This window comes from Selaginella moellendorffii, unplaced genomic scaffold (genome assembly GCF_000143415.4).
Source record: "Selaginella moellendorffii unplaced genomic scaffold, v1.0 SELMOscaffold_9, whole genome shotgun sequence".
Classification (NCBI taxonomy): Eukaryota; Viridiplantae; Streptophyta; class Lycopodiopsida; order Selaginellales; family Selaginellaceae; genus Selaginella; species Selaginella moellendorffii.
This window is the reverse complement of record NW_003314270.1, coordinates 2264032-2282953: the sequence shown is the minus strand read 5'-3', so window position 1 is coordinate 2282953 and position 18922 is coordinate 2264032. Positions and strand designations below refer to the sequence as shown.

The window sequence follows — 18922 nt, the reverse complement described above, 5'->3', positions numbered from 1 at the left end:
GCTTGGTGCAACAATCAACGGATAGGAGCAAAAGATGAATGGCCAAGATAGGGCCGTGGAATCCCTTGGAAGGAATCCAAGTGACAAAGTTAGGCGAGGAACACTAATGTGTTGGACGCTAACAAGTTGCGGGAAAGGAAGTGTGTTTCCAAGGAGGGATTCCGAATTGCTCCGATTTGGCAAAAGTGGAAGCTCCAAGGGAGGGAGCGGTAAGGTAGCCAAATGATAGGGCGATGAACAGCCCTAACACAAAGTATGATAACTGGAACTTTGGCACGAAATAGAAGAGAGGATGATGGTGCCCTCGAGTAGAGAACTTCCTAGGATGGGAAGTGGAGTTGCACAAAAGGTGCAAGGCAAGGTGTTGGAGACACCTAGGAAATTGACTCCAAGAAGTCAAAATTCAAAGTTCCAAAGTGCAAAGGTTATATCGATGGAAATTGAGACTACTCGAGAAGGAGTAGTGGGATTGACTTAGAGAAGGGTCTCTAAGAGGTTTAGCGAGAACTAAACCAATAAAAGGAGAGAACCACTCCTTGTGGTCCAATCAGTCTCTAAGTTGGGGAGACTACCCTCCTTAGAGGATAAGCAAGGCATGGTGAGCCTTTGGTGTCAAACCATTGAGGCATATGCAAAAGGCATGGTGAGCCTTCAATGTCAAACCATTGACAAATATTGGCTAGGTGCCAAGGATGGAAATGGTAACACATACGAGTGTTACTTTACAAAATGGTTTACCGTTCGATGAGGACATCGAACTTCGTCTATAGGTGGTGGAGTTGTGAGACACAAAATCCCTAGGCCCCAAAGTGGAGCCGGAAGGGCACCACATGGTAGTGGCCGAAACGAGAGCCAAACGAGCGTAACACGTTTGGACCAAAAGCTCCGACTTGAAAAGTCAAGAGCGGGAGTGGAACTCCCAACGAAGTGCTCGAGGAACGAGCACGAAGCGAGCAAAAGGCGAGGCTCCAAAAAGGGACCCAAAAGGACCAACACATGACACGTGGGAGTGTCCGAAATGGACTCAAGTTGGAGTCCGAAGTGGAGTCCGAGATGGACTCGAGTTGGAGTCCGAAGTGGAGTCCGAGATGGACTCGAGTGGGAGTCCGAAGTGGAGTCCGAGATGGACCCGAGTTGGAGTCCGAAGTGGAGTCCGAGGTGGACCCGAGATGGACCCGAGTTGGAGTCCGAAGTGGAGTCCGAGATGGAGTCCGAGATGGAGTCCGAGATGGAGTCCGAGATGGAGTCCGAGGTGGACCCGAGTTGGAGTCCGAAGTGGAGTCTGAGATGGACCCGAGATGGAGTCCGAGATGGAGTCCGAGATGGAGTCCAAGGTGGACCCGAGATGGACCCGAAATGGAGTCCGAGATGGACCCGAGATGGAGTCCGAGATGGAGTCCGAGATGGACCCGAGATGGAGTCCGAGATGGAGTCCGAGATGGAGTCCGAGATGGAGTCCGAGATGGAGTCTGAAGTCGAGACCGAGACCGGGACCGAGACCGGGACCGAGACCGGGACCGAGACCGAGACTGAGACCGAGACCGGGACCGAGACCGAGACCGAGCCCGAGGCCGAGACCGAGCCCGAGCCCGAGTCCGAGTCCGAATCCGAGTCCGAGTCCGAGTCCGAGTCCGAGTCCGAGTCCGAGTCCGAGTCCGGAGCCTGAGAGGGTGAAAACCCAAAGCGTTCATCTCCCAGACCCTGGGGGGTTTGGTGAGCCCCAAAAGTATAGTAGGGGGAGGACTGCAGTGGAGCCAGTTTGGCCAGGAAAGGCCAGTTTGGCCCAGGAAGGCCAGACCCAGTGTTGGGTGATGAGCTGCCCACTGGGAAGTCCAAGACTAGAGTGAACACAGACCGACAAGCGGGGTAGCTTGGTGATGTGTTCAAGAGCCGGCTCTAGTTCCCCCGGGAGATCGACTGGCCGATGCTCCCAGTCCAAGTGTGGGTGGCACTACCTACTTGGATACCGGGTGTGGCTCAACGGAACCCGCTCTAAGCTCATGGCTAGAGCACCCAAGGGCAGAAGGCGAGGAGAGTACCTAGGTGGCTCGCATAAGGCCACAGTGTTCCGAAATGTTGTCCCAAAGGCCCAGACTGTGGAAAGGAAGAGGAGCAGTCCTCTGGGGTAGTGACCAAGGACACAGTCGTGTGGTGAGGAAGTCCCAGAGGACCGTGGGACTTAGTGGTCGGGCCTGTGGGTCTCGGTCCAGTGGCAGTGTTGGCAAACACGGCCAGGGGCAGAAAGGGACTTAGTGGGGACTGACAAAGGGATATTGGGGAAGGCTATTCCCCTTGTCGGTGGGCATCCTAAGGATGCTAAGGAGTGGATCTGAGATGACCACTCACGGATGGTTTGCCTAGTCTTGGGGAGCCAAGACTGTGATGCAAGTGGTATTGGACTACCAGTGTGGCAAAGGTGATTGGGCATGGCCTTAGCGTAACAGGCTGCTATGTCGGTGGTACCTTTGAGTGTCGGTCATGGGATCGGACACGTGGAGCACTTGGACCAAGTGCAAATGTTGAGTGGCATGGATGCCATTCTCGGGGCTAGCAAGTCCCAAGTCCTGGATTGGACTTATGGAGGTTGTGAATGAGACTTCTCCAAGTGGTCGGAGGTGTGGTTAAGTGACTAAAGTAGAATGGAAAATTTAGTCGCTTACACAAGTGTACGGCTACAATACCGTATACTAATATTAGCGTAGGGGATTTTGGTAGCCGTCGGATTAGTTTCAATCCACTTGCTCCTGTATATAAATTAGGGTTTTTGGGCTAATTGATATGCACATTTCTGTATTCCCTTTCCATATTCCAAGCACTCACACCATATGGTATACTAAGAAATGGTGTTAATATTTTTATAAATTTTTATATTAATTATTGATTTATCTAATTATGATAAAATAAAATTATAATCATAATCATTTCTTTAAATTATAAAAATAAGGAAAGTATTAGGATCAGGGAGAACAATATTTCTCGTTTTGATTGGTTGACTTGATGTTTAGTATATGGAATTTCATTTACCACATTCGTCCAACTTTGTGATATATTTCTACAATCCAGCTTTACATATCATATTTCTTGGTGCAGAAGCTACTCGTGTTATGGTATTAAGTTTTTCCTTTTGACACAGGAAAGCTTGCTTTGGCAAACCAAGAGGTGGTAGTATGGCCGACGGATCTGTCAATAAAAACAATTTTGTCATTTTCACTCTTAACCTGATTACAGTTCGTATTATGATAAACATCGTGTATTCCCAGAGAGACATGAGGCACGACACAGATGGGATGCCAAAGAGACAGGAGGTTAGTTGTCATTCCTTGTCCTTGAGCAGCTTAGACAAGTTTTCAAATCAGTACGAGCTAATCACCTAAGCAGGCAAAATCAAGGAGGAAAAACCGAACGAAAAAGAAAAGAATCAGGAGTGAGCCACCAAACTAGGAGCAGCGGCAGCACTGGCAACACCAGCCCCATTAGCACTGACAATCCCATTGTTGCTGTTGTTGTAGTTGGATGTGGTTGTGGTGGTGGTGGTGGCGATGGTGTTGATGTTAGCGTTGTTATTGTTGGTGGTGGTGGTGGTGGTGTTGTTGCTATTGTTGTTTCTCGTGTGATTGTGCTCCCCTTCATAAGTCACGATCAACATTGAAGGGTCTTCCAGGGATCGCTCGACGTGCTTCCGGGCCGGGCATCCCCTCATGCTGCTGCACTTGTAATAGCCCCTGAAAAGAAAAAATTTTAAAGCTTGGGAGAAAAGTCGAACCCAGTTGATAGAAAAACTCGAGCACGAAAGACTTGTAGAAAAGTTTCTAGCATGGCAACAAACGAGTAGTGGCAGTACGAAAACATAACAAGAAGCGACTGACCAACAAACCAATACATATATACATACCTTGGGTGCGGAGAGCCCTTGATTGGCTTTTGTCCATACTTTCGCCAAGAGTAATCGTCCGGAGGAATATCGGCCAGCTTGTTGCTGATTGCAGGAACTGTGATGGTCCTCTTCACCCTCAGCTTCCTGTTGCGAAGGAAAAGAATGGTTTCGTTTAAGAGGACAAGCATCGTAAACGAACGGAGAAAAACCACATTACCGCCGTTTGGAGCAATGGCACTTGAGCGTTGCACACTTGATACCGAGCTCCTCATGCTTTCCCACGCACTTCCTCCTGGAAACGTTGGAGCCATTGCTCTGGCTCATCGGTGGGAGCAGCCCAAATAACGAGCCAGCTTTTACGTCACCGCTGCTTGTCGTGGCATTGTTGGTAACGGCGTTGTTGTTGCTGATTGCGTGAGGATGGTGGTGGAGGTGGTGGTGATGATCCTGCTGCATGCTTAGCGACGACATATACGAGCGCGATCCCATCGAATTCTCCAGGTTGAATACCTGGTTCTTCTTGGCCTGGAACATCATCTCGGCCTGCTGCTGCTGCTGCTGCTGGATCAATCTGTGCCTCTCTTCCTCCACCGCTCTCCTGTGCATTGCCACAGCCAGAGCGTTTTGCTGCCGGAGGCTCAAATCCGTGGACGAGGATGGTCCGCCAGCTTGATGCTGCTGGGAGAGATGGCGATGGTGGATTTCATCGGGATGGATTTGCTGCTTCATCGGGCGGTAGTGGCCGGCGGCGCTGGAGGAGTCCACGAATGCATGCTCGTATCCCGCCAGAGACGATGTCTGTCCCTTGGGCCCCTTTCGGAACCTTGCATGGCCTTTGGTTCTTCCCAGCAAGCTCGACACCCTTCGAAAGCTTGCGATGGCCGACGAGGCCGCGGCGCTGCCCTCTGGATTCAAGCCCAGCTTGAGAGAGGACGCGGAGGAGGAATCGCCATCGTCTTTGCGGTGGCGCTGCCGGTCGGCCAGGAACTGGAGGAGCTCCTGGACGTTTGCCAGCCCCGACCTGGCCGCCTCCTCGATTTGCCGGTCTCTCTCGGAGGAGCACCTGTACTGAAGAACTTCCATTCCCTCTAATGCTCTTATGCTTCGATCGCAAGGAAAGACGATCGATCCGATCAGCTACCCATGGACACGCTTTGGAGAGAGAAAGGAAGAGGAGGGCGCTTACCCTCCACTTAGTCGCCACGCCATCCTCTCGAGGACGTTTTGGACTTGAATTCGACCCTGGGATTTGGCAGTATCGAGGACGACTTGTTCGTGGAAGAGCAGCAGGTAGCTAGGATTGGACCGATTGTACAAAGTCAAGCACGTGAAGCGATTGAGAAGCTGCGGCACGTTGCTTCTGGGATCTCTTCGCTCCGACAGGGGCAGAAGGTTTGAAGAAGATGAGAGGACGGAGAAGAGGAGAAAGGAACAACAACAAGAAGAAGGGGCGAAGCAAAGAGGAGGGGGAGCAATTTAAAGACGAGACAGTCTCAGCCGCGACTAGAGCGCTCCTAGATGACGACGACGAAGCAGTCGTCAATCATCCACAGTGGGGGCGACGCGAGAAAAGAAGAAAGAAGGAAGGTGAAGAAGAACCAAAGTGCCGTGGCGTGCCCCACAAACGACAATGTGACGATAAGAAACGGCCCTTCTTTTCCTCTTCCAAAACACTCTTCCTCTTTCCCCTCACTGATCGACCCCTGCGTGACAAACGGAGCAAATCCCTGGAATTTGCGAAGAACCCACCACGCACAGCAGCCGAAGAATCGAGCCCATCAAGCACTCGTCATCGCCCACCAAGCGTGCAAGCCTGGATTCCCCCCTTCGTCTTCGTCAATTCCCCCTTCCCTCCTCTCTCTCCTCCTCGCGTCGCGTGCTGTGCTATGCGATCCCCCGGACCCAATGGGTAAATGGATAGGAAAGGGGGCGATCGATCCAATCCAGCGAGCACAGCGCGCAGTAGCAGTGCGAGGAACTTAGTACACAGCGCACAGAGAACCATGTAAGTCACAGACAACAGACACTTCACTTGGAACTTGGAAGGAAGAGAGATCGACTTCTTTCCGCCCAACGCAGGGAATTTTGGTCGGCCCAGATCGCACCGGCTTTGACGGTGGGATCGCGGGCCTCTGACGGGCCGTTGCCGTGTCCGTCCGTACGGCTCCCACTTCTTCATATTCCCCCCATTTTCCAAATCGTTTGTTTTGTCGCCATGCGTTTCCGTGTGTTTTTAAACGGCCCGGCGGTGCGTCATGGCCCACCGGTCATCCGTACGGACGGTCAAAAGGGCCAAAAAGGAGCTGAGCTGACCGTTTACTAGAGTGGACTAAAAGTCAAAGATACCAGCATATAATTTCAGGAAAAAAAAAACGAGAGAGGGAGTGCGCACCACTTAGGCACTACCATTGGCTTGCGCAGCGCCTCCAAAGGCACTGGAGAGCCAGCCCTGTGCCTTGGCCTCGTCCACGAACCCCTGGAACTTACTCTTGGCGTCGGGGATGTCGAGCGCGAGGTCGTCGATATAGTCCGCCACCCTGCCGAATCCCTTCACCATCTGGCTCGTCGTGATGAGGCCCTCGCTGGAGCACTCACGGAGGAAGCACAGCGGCCGCGCGCTCTTCCTCTCCATGGCCATCACCAGCGCGCGCTTCACCACCTCGTGGTGGAAGTATGGCATGGCCAGGTCGCGCACGCACTGGCACGCCTCCCCCATGTCGCCGCCGCTCTCAAACTCCTCGAGCAGCTTGGCAATCTTGTCCTTGGCGTCGTCCAGCACCGCGCGGCCCGTGCCGCCGCCCCAGCAGCGCAGGATCCGCTCCCCGGCGTGCCGCGCCGCCAGGATGGACTCGGCCGAGTGCACGATCTCTTTTCCCAGAGACCCCTCCGGCAGCTGCTCGTTGATCTCCTCCAGGTAGAGCGGCGGGAGTATGTCGTCCACCACCGCACGGTCAAGGAAGTAAGCGAGCTGGTTGGCGGCGTCCGGGATGTCCAGGGCCGTGTCCTCGGCCGACTCGAGCAGCATCGTGAACGCCTTTCCAATCTGCCCCACCGGGATCACCTCCGCGTAGAGAGCCGACAGGAGCACCGACGCCATCTCCTTCTCCCGGTTCTTCCTGTCCATTGCCAGGGTGATGAGCTTCTTGACGAACACCGCGTTGAAGTCCGGGGCTGCCAGGTCCTCGAGGCTCCGCACCACCTCCGCTATGTCGTCGGACAAAAAGTACTCCTGGATGATCCCGGTGGCCTTCTGCTTGAAGACATGAGCATCGTCGACGGCGGTGTCACCGTTTGCTGCAGCACCATCGTCGTTGGAAGCAGCGGCGGCAGCAGCAGCAGCAGAAGCAGCAGCGGGAGTGACGAACGAGGAGCTGAGCCAGCCAGCGGACATGGCCTTGGCTGCGAGGTCCTCGAGAATCTCACGGGCCTGCGGGACGTCCAGCGAGAGGTCCTCCAGCGCGTCGAAAACGCGGGAGAAGCCTTTGGACATCTGGTTGGAGGAGATGAGACCCTCGTCGGCGCACTCCTGGAGGAGGGACACGATCCCGGCCTCGGCACTCTTCTTCTCAATCACCAGAGTCAGGGCCTTCTTGACCACCTCGTGGTGGAAGAAAGGCACGTTGAGCTCTCGGATGCAGCGGCGGGCCTCGGCCTGGTCCCCGCTCTCCACGTACTCCTTCAGCAGGTCGGTGATCTTCCGCTTCACTTCCTCGACGGTGGTCTGGGTACTGCCACCCCAGCGTCGCTCGACGACCTCTGCATGCAGCGGCGCGTTGAGGTAGCTCTTCTCGGCGTTTTGGAGAACCTCGAGGCCCTTGGAGCCGTCCGGTAACACAGCCTGCGTCTTGGACAAGAATGCCGGCGGGAGAATGTCGTCCACCACTGCTCGAGCAAGAAAAAGTGCCAGGACGTCGGTAGCATCCGGAATGTCAAGCGCCAAGTCGTCCGCCGACTCGAGTAGTTTGGTAAATCCCTTGGCTAACTGGTCCGGCTCCATCACGTCGGCGTAGAGGGCCGACAGTAGAACCGACGCCATCTCCTTCTCCCTGTCGTGCCTGTCCAGCGCCATGGAAATGAGCTTCTTGACGAAGTAGTGATGGTAGCTCGGCGAGCCGAGGTCTCGCAAATCTGTGGCCGCGTCCGCGACGTTGCCAGTAGCAAAATATTCCTCCACTATATATACAACCTTCTCTTTGTACACTTGTAACGACTGAGCGACGTGAGCACCGATCAGATGGTATGGTTCCTGCAAGAAAAGAACGTTTTTTTTGGTAAGGACTTGAGAAAAAGAGACTTTTTATCAGCATACCTCTCCACTGTCATAGTTAGGATCGTTTCGATCAATAAGAACCCTCTTGCTACCATCTTCCATGACGGATCCCCAAGTCCCCTTGCCACCACTGCCACCTACATGCCAAAACACAGTTCTAAGTTATTGCCTACCGAGGAAAAATGCAAGCTACAAGGAAAGCATACCCTTTTTAGGTCGCCCATTCTTCCCCGAATGCGATTTCCTCTCGTGGTGCTTCCCCGACGCCGCCCTCGGCGACAGCAGCTCCGCGGAGCTCTCGCGGGTCAGCGACGCCGATTTCATCAGCTTGCGCTGCTCATCTGTGAGAAATCCCGCCGTCTCCGCCATCGCTGCCGCGAGATCCTTCACCTATCTGTACAATGCAGGGCAGCCGAGGTGCACCGCGCGAGGCGATTCGCGAGCTCGAGATCTCCTCACAGCCGCCGCCTTACCATAGAGCGCTAGCAAACCCTAGCAGCCAAGATCTTGACAAGCTGACACATATATACTGTACGCCCAATGGATGATGCATATCCATGGCCTTGTCACTCGCGAGAATAGAACGCCTAACGTGGTGGGCCGCTGCATTGCCTGGGAATCGAACCAGAGATCCCCATGGCTACCCTAAAGTTACTCCCCAGGAATCGAGCGCGCAACCGCCGGTGGTCATCTTTGACCAGATCTGACGGCTGTCTAATTTTCCCGTTTGCGCGACCGTTTCACACAAACCTCACCTTTTTCTCTCTCTTTCTCGCTCGCTCGCTCCTCCATATCTAGGGTTTTGGTAGGAGTTTTAGCTGTTATGGATTCTTGATGCTCGGAGCGCATCAAGAATCAATCGATCGAGCTATGGGATTCGTGGAGAATGCCTACAATGTGCTCTCGCCCTCGTCTCTAGCGTCTTGGCCCACCTCGGCATCCACATTGCAAGAAGAGGGCGCCAAGAATCCTAGCGCCGACAAGACTATCGACGAGCAGCGCCCGCGGCATCAGCAGCAGCAGCAGCAGCAGGTGATTGCTCTCGATTGCAAGAGCTGGATTCTCGATTGCCTCGGCGGTCTGAGGAGAAGGCGGAGCAAGGACGCCAAGAACGCCAAGAACAGCTCCTCCAAGGACCATCACCACCACGGCAGCGGCTACGAGAGGCCGCCAAAGTGGAAGCAGGCGATTCGTAAGTGGCGGGCCGAGGCCAGGAAGATCCAATCGTCGTGTTACGACTCAATGTGCGTAGATCCACAGCCGCCGCTCCACCACTACAAGACGGAGAGCTACGAGAGGAACTTCGATCGGGGCAGGGAGTACTGGGCGGATCTTCCCTTTCTCGACATATCCCCATTTTGCTCGCCCGGATCCGTCAGCAATCGGATGCATTGCTACTCTTCTTCTGCGATGATCCAGCAGCAGCACGGCCATTGCTGGGTCGATCTTCACCAAGAGCAGGAGCAGGACCGCAATGGAGATGACATGGTTTGGCAGAGAAACGAGCATTGTCATCTTGGTTGATTGATCATTCTTTCTTTTCTTTTTATTTGTGAGGCTAGGTGCTTTGATCTTTCCATCACAGAATTTGGAATCTGGAGTTAGTTGTGATTTTTCTGAGACTTTTAACAATGGCTGATGGATTGGATTGAATCATTCATCTGGCAACCATGATGGAGATTCGTCACGCACTGCTGCGTGGATGCAAGGATTTCATTGTCAACTCTGATGGGCATTGAATGCCGCACAAGAAAAATCCTTTGGGTGCCAGTACTGAAATTTGTAGCTTGCACCCCTAGGAAGACTTCGCTTTCCTATTAAAAATCATTATTCATTTAGTATTCCAAGAAGAATAATATTAAAATATTCACAAATTTGTAAAGCATATTCTTAGATTATACAAGCAATCTATTATAATAAGAAATAGCAATTGTCCAGTAAATACTCAGAGATTAGTAGAGATTAAAGTTAATAGCGATAGACACTGAAAGACAAGTATATAAATTTTGGTTAATCAACTGAAAAATAACACTTCTTATGCAGTTTTAAAAGGTAAATAATAGTCAAGAAAAACACTAAATAGAAAAATAATTTACACCTTTTATAGGTGAAAACAATTCATAAATTATTTATATCCTTAAAGCCAAATTGTATATTTATCAATGAGTGAAGTTTGCAACTTAAGTGGTATATTAAAAAAATTTCATTTTGCAATTGTAAGGATTTTTTTAAAAAAAATTCTATCACATTGTCGAATCAATTAATTTCATCTTATATTATTGTTATATGTCAAATCTATGATTTTGAGCTATACACTCATACTATCATTTTAAAAGTATAAAACTATATATACTTATAAAGAATTTTCAAATTTTTAAAATTATTATTGAGCTAATAAAAATAAAAAATATGTTACATATTTAAAATGTTGGTAGTTCATCATTATGAAGGAAATGTTTAATATATTTAAGTTTAATAATTTTATTATAAAATCTCATATTTAAAGTTTTTCAAAGTTTAACAACATCATTATAAAAAAATAGAAGAAAACTTGTACCTCTAAACCTTAAATTTATCACTCATTTGCAATAATAGAATTAGATTCTTACAATGTTCACATTCAATTTTGGACAAAAACTGAATTTTGTGAATTTAAAGTAAAATAATCTTAAATAAATGAATTTAATTGAATTTAATTGTTTTAATTTTATTTAATAATATTCTTGTTAAAACTTCAAAGTGCTTAAAAACTGATAAATGTTATTAGAATCATATTTTATCAAAAGACTTTTGTACACTACATAATATTAAAAAAGCAAGGATAATTTCTTTTAAATTTATGATTAACTTTCTATAATATTTTTATTAAACTAAACCTCTATAAGTTTAATATTTAATAAAAAACTTCATTAATTTCAAAAAGCATTTGTTCTTAACTTAAATTGCTTAATAAAAAATTTTAAATATTAGTGTTTAGACTTATTATAAGTGGATTCATTAATATGCTTTAATTTAAATAAAAGTATAAGAAACAAATTTATGTAAAAAAATACATTCTTATCTCTAAATATTCATATATATTATTAGTCTAAGATAAATAACTGTCTATATAAAAACCTACAATAATAAGGAGGGAGTGCCAAACTTCCGGGCTGTTGGATCTAGCCAATTGCAGCTGTCCAATGGGGGGTAAAAAGGGTTATATTTTTAACCACATCTTAACAAATAATTGTGTTGATGTTTGCTCTCAGCTAATGGAAGGCAACCAAACTATGTGGGGCAAGAGAAGAAAGCACTAAGACATATATCATATGCAAAGTGTTGATCATCAAACAAAGAAAGGACCTTGAAGAATGCATTGCCATTGCTGTTCCTATTGGATGATTGCTTAGGGATGCAACAGCATGAAGAATAGGTTGGTCCCAAAGCTATTGAGGGCATGGCCATGTGTTTTCTCCATTGCCGATTTTGGGGGAGTGAGCAATGGGATCATGCTTAACACTAAGGCATTCTAGAAGGCAATCGATCACATTGGCAGCTTTGGCAAGTTAGGAGGCATGACCCTCTATATGCCGCAAGGCAAATAGCTCATGCTAAATTAGCCGAAGAACAAACATCTATGAGAAAAACTTCATCTTTAAGTCCAAGCAACCTGTAAAATACTGGCAATGCTTAATGCAACTGAAAACTATGACTATAGTTACCCATTGATAGGACACTGCTGACAATGGCTTCATGTAGTCCTAAAAGAGAATTGCCAAGAAGGAGAAAGATGACCATCTATAAATTGTTCATTGCTGAAGACTACCATTCCTACCTCCATTGGGAGCATGTCTTCATGATCAGAATAGTGCCTACATTATTTCTCTAGCTTTCATTGATGGTTTACCTTAAAGCTTACCAAGACCTTGGTGGACATATACGTTCCTCGAGTGTAAGGAGTGACGTGAGGAAATGTATTATTATTATGGAAAAATCATGTTGATGTTTGGATGGCCAATCAATAACAAGCATGCTAGCTGGAAGAGAAGAAGCTCATTAGGTGTTGTGGGTGAAAGCCATGGATTAGAGAAAACACATATTAGTCTAGGAATTTGAGAAAATCACATTGCACTCAGGACAGGCCAATTAACGTGTACTCTTAGCATCATCTAGGATGATTATGCTAAGAATTGGCATTTAAAGTTTAGGGTTGCCCACAATCATATATCACAATCTGATACTTCTACTTTTGAAATTGAAGAATTAGTCTAGAGCTTCCAAGATCAAGACCAAGAAAGTTAGTCAGGTGTTGATATTGAATGCAAATTCCTTTTTCTTGCAGTTTCAATGTGACAATCAGGAAGAAGAAACTTTGTGCCAATAGCTCCATGTAGGTGTCAATAGCTGGAATGCTGGGAGAAGGTGTCTTGATGGCTGGCCACTCTCCAGCTTTATGTTATGCCAACATGCTAGGCGTGAGATGGTGAGGATCATCTTGAACATAATGGCATGGCCATGGATCAATCTGATAACTGGGATCAGATTGAAAATCAGAGTTAAGTTGGCTAAAGAGATGAGCTAATGGCATTGGCATCAAATGCTAGCAATGAATAAAATAAGAAGTTGGTAAAGTCCATAGGTCTATGTTTAAATTGCATACCTGTATAGTTGTGTCTCACATACTCATAGTTATGTTGCATGGTTTAGAGTGTTCAATTTTTCATTTTTCAAGTGGGTTGATACTTATCCCTCACTCTAATTGATGGGCTGGGCCTCCCAAATTTACCTTAGTCTACAACATGTGTCACTCTGGATTTATGGAAGTCCAGTGCTCTATAAAACAACCAAAAGTATAAACAACTAGGAAATCACCACTAACTTTTGGAGCATGATGTAAGAGCATGGAGAAGTGAACAATCATCAAAACTTATAATAAACTTAAAAATAGTATTAGTTTTTTTAAAGGGTTCAGTGTTTAACAGACACTCTAGATGAACATCTAGATTTAATCAGTTACAGTTTTTTTTCCATTTAAAATCATGTTTCTTAGTTTGCAAACTCTTTTCCATTTCTAATTCATAGGAGCAATCAACATTGACAACCATAGGGTTGTAGCTGCCTCAAAGCTCACAAATACCAACACAATCTTGGAAGAGGTGGAAAAAATGGATAAACATAGAAGCTGACAATATATAAAAGTCAATGTGCAATTGCATACATACCATTGGGTTTCTATATCTCATAAAGTATGCCAGGGTCCCAAAGATGGGATTTTGGGTTCCAAGTGAGGTAATGGCTTTGTCAAAGAGGTTAAGAAGTTTTTTAAATGGCTTAGAGTGAAGAAAATTGATTCTTAGGCAGCTAGGGATCAATAAAGAAATTATGAGATGTGAGCAATTCTGTCATGAAAATATATTGGTGAGTTTGAAAGGCTTTGCCAACTACTCAGCATTGGCTGGGCAATTACTAGTTATAAGATAATGCTAATCTTATAATAACAGGTTTTAGACCTTTAAACTTTAAAACTGAGGCTGGTGTATCTAGGGCAACCACCATGGATAAGCAGGGAGTGGTCGAATCCGCGGCTGCTCAATCCCCGAGCTTCTTGGAGCTCCTCAAGAGCTGGTTCCTCTGTGGATGGCTCGCGGACAAGGCAGCCCTGTTGAAGAGTCATGGCCCCAGCTACATCGGCGTGGGATCGCGCTCGCAGTCCGCTTCGTCCTCCTTGGATCCACAATTGGGAGCCTCGGGGCCCAAGCCCTACGTGAGGCCTTCGCGATGGACGCAGCTGGTAAGAAAATGCCGAGCCAGGTTCCGGAGGGGCTGGATCCATGATGGCAATCCCCAGGGCGGGCAATTCGATCCACACCAGCAGCACTACTACAAGATGGACAGCTACGAGCGGAATTTCGACAGAGGGCGGGAGTTTTGGGAGGATCTGGCTCTCATCGGCCAGCCCCTCGAGGAGAATTCGCCACGTCGGTGGGCGATCCCGGAGGCGTCGGTGCCAGATCCCGTGTGGATGATCACCGCGTCCCAGGAGGAGATCAAGGACAAGGCGGCGGCGCTAGCTGCCAGATCCGGCAATAAGTAGCAGCGCTGCTCCATTGGATTTGGCTGTTTGTACAGGATTTATTATAGTTTTCTTCGATCTCTTCTAGCCTAGGGCAGAACGGTAGAAATGCGGGCTCGGGTGAGATCCGCGAGCCTGGCGGCGTTCAAGCGGCGCCGCGAGGAGTCCTTCCACCGCACGGAGCTGTGGCCCGGCCAGCGCGAGTTCCTCCAGGCGGAGCGCGAGCGGAAGAAGCGCCTGGGGATCCTCACGCGCAAGGTACGCCCCTTCGCCGCCGCCAACCAGTGCCCCCGGCGGCGCGCGCAGCCGTCGGTGGCTACCGAGAACGCCGCCGGCACGCGCGTCGCGTTCGTGAGGGCGGCCCCGCCCATCCCCACCATGAACAGCCCGCTCCTCCGGCAGCTGGAATCCAGGCGGGAGAGCGACACCTTCGTCCTCGACACCAGCGTCGCCTGCCTCTTCAAGGATCTCAGGCTGGAGCCATCGCAGGTGACGGCCGACCGGGAGAGGTTCCTAGAGCTCCTCAAGGGCGCCAAGCTCGCGGCTCCGCCGGTGGCCTGGAAGGAGTACGCGCTGTTTGGGCTGTCGAGCGCGATCCCCTTCTCGACCATGTCCGAGGAGAGGCTCGAGGATGCCAACCGGGTGGTGGACTCGCTCATCGGGCTCTTCCGGCGAGCTCCCAAGGGGAAGTGGCTGGCGATGAAGGAGAGTCACAAGAGCCGCGTCAAGGACTACTTGTTCGTCGTCCAGTCGGCCATGCTGTATCCCAAGACCACCATTCTCACCAATGACTCCGACTTTGGGATCTTCGAGGTGATGGCCGGGGATATCGAGCAGCTCTTGTACCGGAGGCACAACTCGCTGTCGCTCAGCTTGAGCAGCGTTTCCATCTTCAATGTGGCCTACGACTTGGGGCTGGATTTGAGGTGCAGCCGCCGCAAGGGGAAGTTCCTCTTCCCTCAAGGCTCTCGAGGAAGCAGGGGCAGTAACTAGCAAAGCCGGCCATCTTTCGGAAAACAGAGAGCAGGGTGGCAAGGCAGGGAAAAAGGAAAAGTTGGCGACGGAAATCTGGATTTTTCTCGCTGCTTGAGAACGACCCGGGGCTTGGACTGATCTGCAAAGTGAAATCAAGACGCGTCAGTGAAGCAGCAACAACACGATTTTGATCGGGGACGAAAAGTCGCAAGTTTTTACGAGAGAAATCAAAAGGAAACTTGCCAGAGCTTGCTGGGATGTGACGGGAATCTCGTGTGCTGCCGCTCTACTACCGCTCCCTTTTATTCCAAGGTCCTTTGTCATTCGGATACGTGGTCTTCTTCTCTTCGCCCATAGTTAAGTTGATATCTTGGTTTAGAACCTTCTGGGAAACTTAGAAAAGAGCTCCAAGGTTCAGGGAACGAGTTTGTGCGTGCTGCAAGGTAGAACTTCTTCCACTGCGAGGTAGAACTTCTCTCCAGCCACTGACTCTTCCAAGCAGCAGCGAAGATTTGCGTTTCCATGGCCACGAAAGGAGCTGCTGGTTCCTCTTTTAGTATCGGAGGAGTGCTTAGCAGGAGGAGCAAAATGGGAGTGAGAGCAAGTAGCAGGAGAAACACAGATGAAATCGTTGAAGCAAAGGATCTAGTTGCTACTCGATCAAGAGTAATGGAGGAAAAGCCTCCAAGACTCTGCACACTGCGAGCGTTCAGCCAAGACGGGGGAGACTCCATAGCCATGGGATCAAGCGCTTGGGACTCGGCCGCCTCGTCTGTTTTCCTCAAGCAACTGGCTGCCAGTGTCCAAGCCACGGCCCAAGCTCAAGACTTTGAGACGATCTCAGGCCGCGCTGCAATGGTACGTTTCTCTCCTTTTGGCTTTCGAGGCAGCTCCTTTGCTCACGGATGATTCCTTCGTCTTTGCAGGTAGCTTTCGCCATAGCTCTAGGACTAGAGGTTGTGACCGGCAACAATGTGTTCAAGGGAATAGAAGTCAAGGAGCTGGGCCAAACGGTGGCCTTCTCGGCAGCGTGCGTGATTTGTATGGCCGCTTTCACTGCTGGCTGGAGTGCAAAGAATCAGATTAGGCTCTACATGACCAAGGGATGCCAGGATTTAGTGGAGTTCATTCTTACCGACGCAATAGATGCCATGTTCTTCGACCAAGATGATTTATAAACGTCCCACCTCTGGGATTACTTGAATTTTTCCTGGATCAAGGCAGCGATCACGTAAACAAGCTCGAGAAGCTCTCTTACTCTTGAAGAAGCTTTCTTCATTTCACTAAAAATACCTCGGAGATGTGATCTTCGCAAACTTAAGCCTGCAAAGAACCAGATTATAGCGCAAAATGTAAGATGCGGATTAAAAAACTCAGCCCACAGACTGAAGTGCTTTTCACTTGTTTAAGCAAGCCGATAAGACAACTAATGATAATCTAGAGTCTAGGCTCCTGTACCTTATTCGACCGAGGACCAGATCATTCCCGGTCAGAGAAATTCCTTCCACTACACCTGCAGGAGGATCAGCATCAGTGAGCAGGCCCGGAAAGCTGTCGAGAACTTTTGGAAAAAATAATTCCTACCTTTGAGGTCCTCGATACCCAGTCACTGCTCATATAACTTTCCATCATTGCTCTTCCCGTCCTTCGCCTTCATCAATCCCTCCACCACCGAGCGAGCAATCGGATGATACTTCGGACGAGCCTCTGCAAATACTTTCTTTGCAAGGTCCATGCCGGCTTCGTCCTTGCTGTCCAGCAGACCACTGTAGAGAGGACGAAGGTACCGCATTCTTCCCACCATCATCAGCGCCTGCTCGATGTCATTGTAGCAAGCCTGGAAACCCGAGTTGGCCGCAATCACCAGGAACGCAACCCGGAGATCCCAGTTGGGACTCCTCGACAGATGAAACACCGAGTCCAGATCACGGAGTATCATCACGCTCGCCACTTTCTTTGGAAGGCTCTCGAGGTAAACTTGCCACTCCAGAGCTTGCCACCCCAAAACTTCCTCCTTGAGTGACTCGAGGTACTTCTTCCAGGCTTCTTCATCGTAACTCTCGCTTTGGGACTTGAATTCCGCCACCATCCCCAAAACTCTCTCCAGAATTCCAGACTTTGGCTTCGGAGCGTCGGGAGGCATGCCTGGCTCGTAAATCCATCTATCGACGTTCACTTTCTCATCAATCCCCGGGAAGTAATCTCTCAGAAACACCAGGAACGTCTCCGTGTCGATCGACGTAAAGCGAAACTTGGCGATGTAGCGTTCGAGAAAGTCGTCAAATGCCGGACGACTGACCTCGTCCTCGAGCCTCTTGAGAAAGAAGCAGCCTTTCTCGTATGGAACTTGGGAGTATACCTCGTCGGGATCCACATTCTCCTGGTTGGTCTTAAGCTTGGTAAACTCGGGCCTATCCTTGAATCGCTCGATCTCCTCTTCCCATCCGTTCCATCCCAGCCCATAGTGAAGGGCCACCCGCTCCTTCCCGTCCAAAACTTCCACGATCCGCCTTTCCGCATAGGTGGTGAATCCCTGAGAGACCGCCATTCATTCTTTAACGTCAGCATCCTCATCATAATTTACAATCAAACACCAAGAACAGTAGTACCAAGCATGCTCGAGCAATCAAAGAGACAAGACCGCTCGAGGCAGGCAAGATTAACAAAAAGAAAAGAAAAAGATGATCTAAACAAAACAATTGGAATCACGCAAGCGGGAGAATTCTCACCTCGTTGAGCCAGAAATCGTTGGCGGAGGCATTAGTGATGAGATTCCCGGTCCAGCTGTGAGCGAGCTCGTGTGCCACCACCGAGACGCCGCTCCGATCGCCAACGATCACCGTCGGCGTCAAGAACACCATCCTCGGGTTCTCCATCCCTCCATAGGGAAAGCTTGGCGGCAACACCAGCATGTCGAATCTCTCCCAGTCATACGGCCCAAACAGCGCCTCCGCCTGTTCGATCATCCCCTCGGTGGCCGCGAACTCTTGCGCCGCCGCCTTCACCATGCCCGGCTCGCCATACACCCTGGATCGAGCTCCCAGCTCCTCGCAGGCGATCTCTCCCGCCGCGAGAGCGAAGAGATAGGGCGGGATTGGCTGCTCCATCTCGAAAACCTCGACCGCGCGCCCGGGAGCGATCGCTTCCAGCCGCTCCACATGCGCGGCGGACATCACCGCGCGCATCTCCTGGGGGATGTTGATCCTCGCCGAGAACCTGAATCGCGCCGAGGGCGTGTCCTGGCAGGGAAAGATGGAGCGCGCGTGGAGAGCTTGGCAATGCGTGTAGACGAAGGGGTGCTTCCCGGAGGAGGCCTGCGATGGATCAAGCCACTGGAGGGCGGACGCTTGCGGCGATGTGGTGAAGAGGATCAAGAAGCGGCTCGTCGGCGAGGGGAGATGGAGCACGAGGCGCTGGCCCTTGATCGGGTGCCGCTCGCTCGAAATATCGAATGCCAGTGGCTTCTTGGCCGGCGAGGAGGAATCGAAGGCGCCCCGGACGAGCAGATCTCGTGTGTCGAGGACGAAATCCCCGGAGAACGCCTGGCGCAGGGTGAAATCGGCGCTGCCGACGATGATCCGCCTTTCAAAGTCGAGGAAGAGATCGAGCGCGATGCTGTCGGTGAGGAGCTGCGAGAAATCTGCGTAAGAATGTGGATCCATATCCGGTCGCTGCTCGCAAAAAGAAAGGAATCGCAGCTACTGTGAGTGGCGAGGGAATGATCCGGCTAAGCTTTGAAGTGAGCTTC

At 49.9% G+C, this 18922-nt stretch overlaps 3 protein-coding genes across 3 annotated transcripts; all 3 read right to left on the bottom strand.

The window, feature by feature from the left end:
* Positions 1 to 3183: 3183 nt before the first annotated feature.
* Positions 3184 to 5991, bottom strand: LOC9633154 (probable WRKY transcription factor 39). Its single transcript, XM_002967673.2, has 3 exons — positions 4092 to 5991; positions 3893 to 4018; positions 3184 to 3722 (listed from the first exon to the last, which is right to left on the bottom strand). Exons 1-3 carry the CDS (start codon positions 4955 to 4957, stop codon positions 3419 to 3421), a joined length of 1296 nt encoding a protein of 431 aa, XP_002967719.2. The 5' UTR covers positions 4958 to 5991; the 3' UTR covers positions 3184 to 3418.
* A 213-nt stretch (positions 5992 to 6204) lies between these two features.
* Positions 6205 to 8764, bottom strand: LOC9631065 (programmed cell death protein 4). The gene is made up of 3 exons (XM_002967672.2): positions 8351 to 8764; positions 8184 to 8281; positions 6205 to 8120 (listed from the first exon to the last, which is right to left on the bottom strand). Exons 1-3 carry the CDS (start codon positions 8511 to 8513, stop codon positions 6270 to 6272), a joined length of 2112 nt encoding a protein of 703 aa, XP_002967718.2. The 5' UTR covers positions 8514 to 8764; the 3' UTR covers positions 6205 to 6269.
* A 7774-nt stretch (positions 8765 to 16538) lies between these two features.
* Positions 16539 to 18883, bottom strand: LOC9633152 (leukotriene A-4 hydrolase homolog). Its single transcript, XM_002967671.2, has 3 exons — positions 17904 to 18883; positions 16759 to 17707; positions 16539 to 16687 (listed from the first exon to the last, which is right to left on the bottom strand). Exons 1-2 carry the CDS (start codon positions 18834 to 18836, stop codon positions 16781 to 16783), a joined length of 1860 nt encoding a protein of 619 aa, XP_002967717.1. The 5' UTR covers positions 18837 to 18883; the 3' UTR covers positions 16539 to 16687; positions 16759 to 16780.
* Positions 18884 to 18922: the final 39 nt, after the last annotated feature.

Bases quoted from the DNA above. Each gene is read 5' to 3' on its own strand.
- LOC9633152 (XM_002967671.2), bottom strand. From the start codon at position 18,836: ATGGATCCACATTCTTACGCAGATTTCTCGCAGCTCCTCACCGACAGC. The intron at 17,708-17,903 runs GTGAGAATTCTC...GCGGTCTCTCAG, and splicing joins ACGATTTCTGGCTCAACGAG to GGATTCACCACCTATGCGGA.
- LOC9633154 (XM_002967673.2), bottom strand. From the start codon at position 4,957: ATGGAAGTTCTTCAGTACAGGTGCTCCTCCGAGAGAGACCGGCAAATC. The intron at 4,019-4,091 runs GTAATGTGGTTT...CCTTCGCAACAG, and splicing joins TGCCATTGCTCCAAACGGCG to GAAGCTGAGGGTGAAGAGGA. The intron at 3,723-3,892 runs GTATGTATATAT...TTTTCTTTTCAG, and splicing joins AAGGGCTCTCCGCACCCAAG to GGGCTATTACAAGTGCAGCA.
- LOC9631065 (XM_002967672.2), bottom strand. From the start codon at position 8,513: ATGGCGGAGACGGCGGGATTTCTCACAGATGAGCAGCGCAAGCTGATG. The intron at 8,282-8,350 runs GTATGCTTTCCT...TTTGGCATGTAG, and splicing joins GAATGGGCGACCTAAAAAGG to GTGGCAGTGGTGGCAAGGGG. The intron at 8,121-8,183 runs GTATGCTGATAA...CTTTTCTTGCAG, and splicing joins CTAACTATGACAGTGGAGAG to GAACCATACCATCTGATCGG.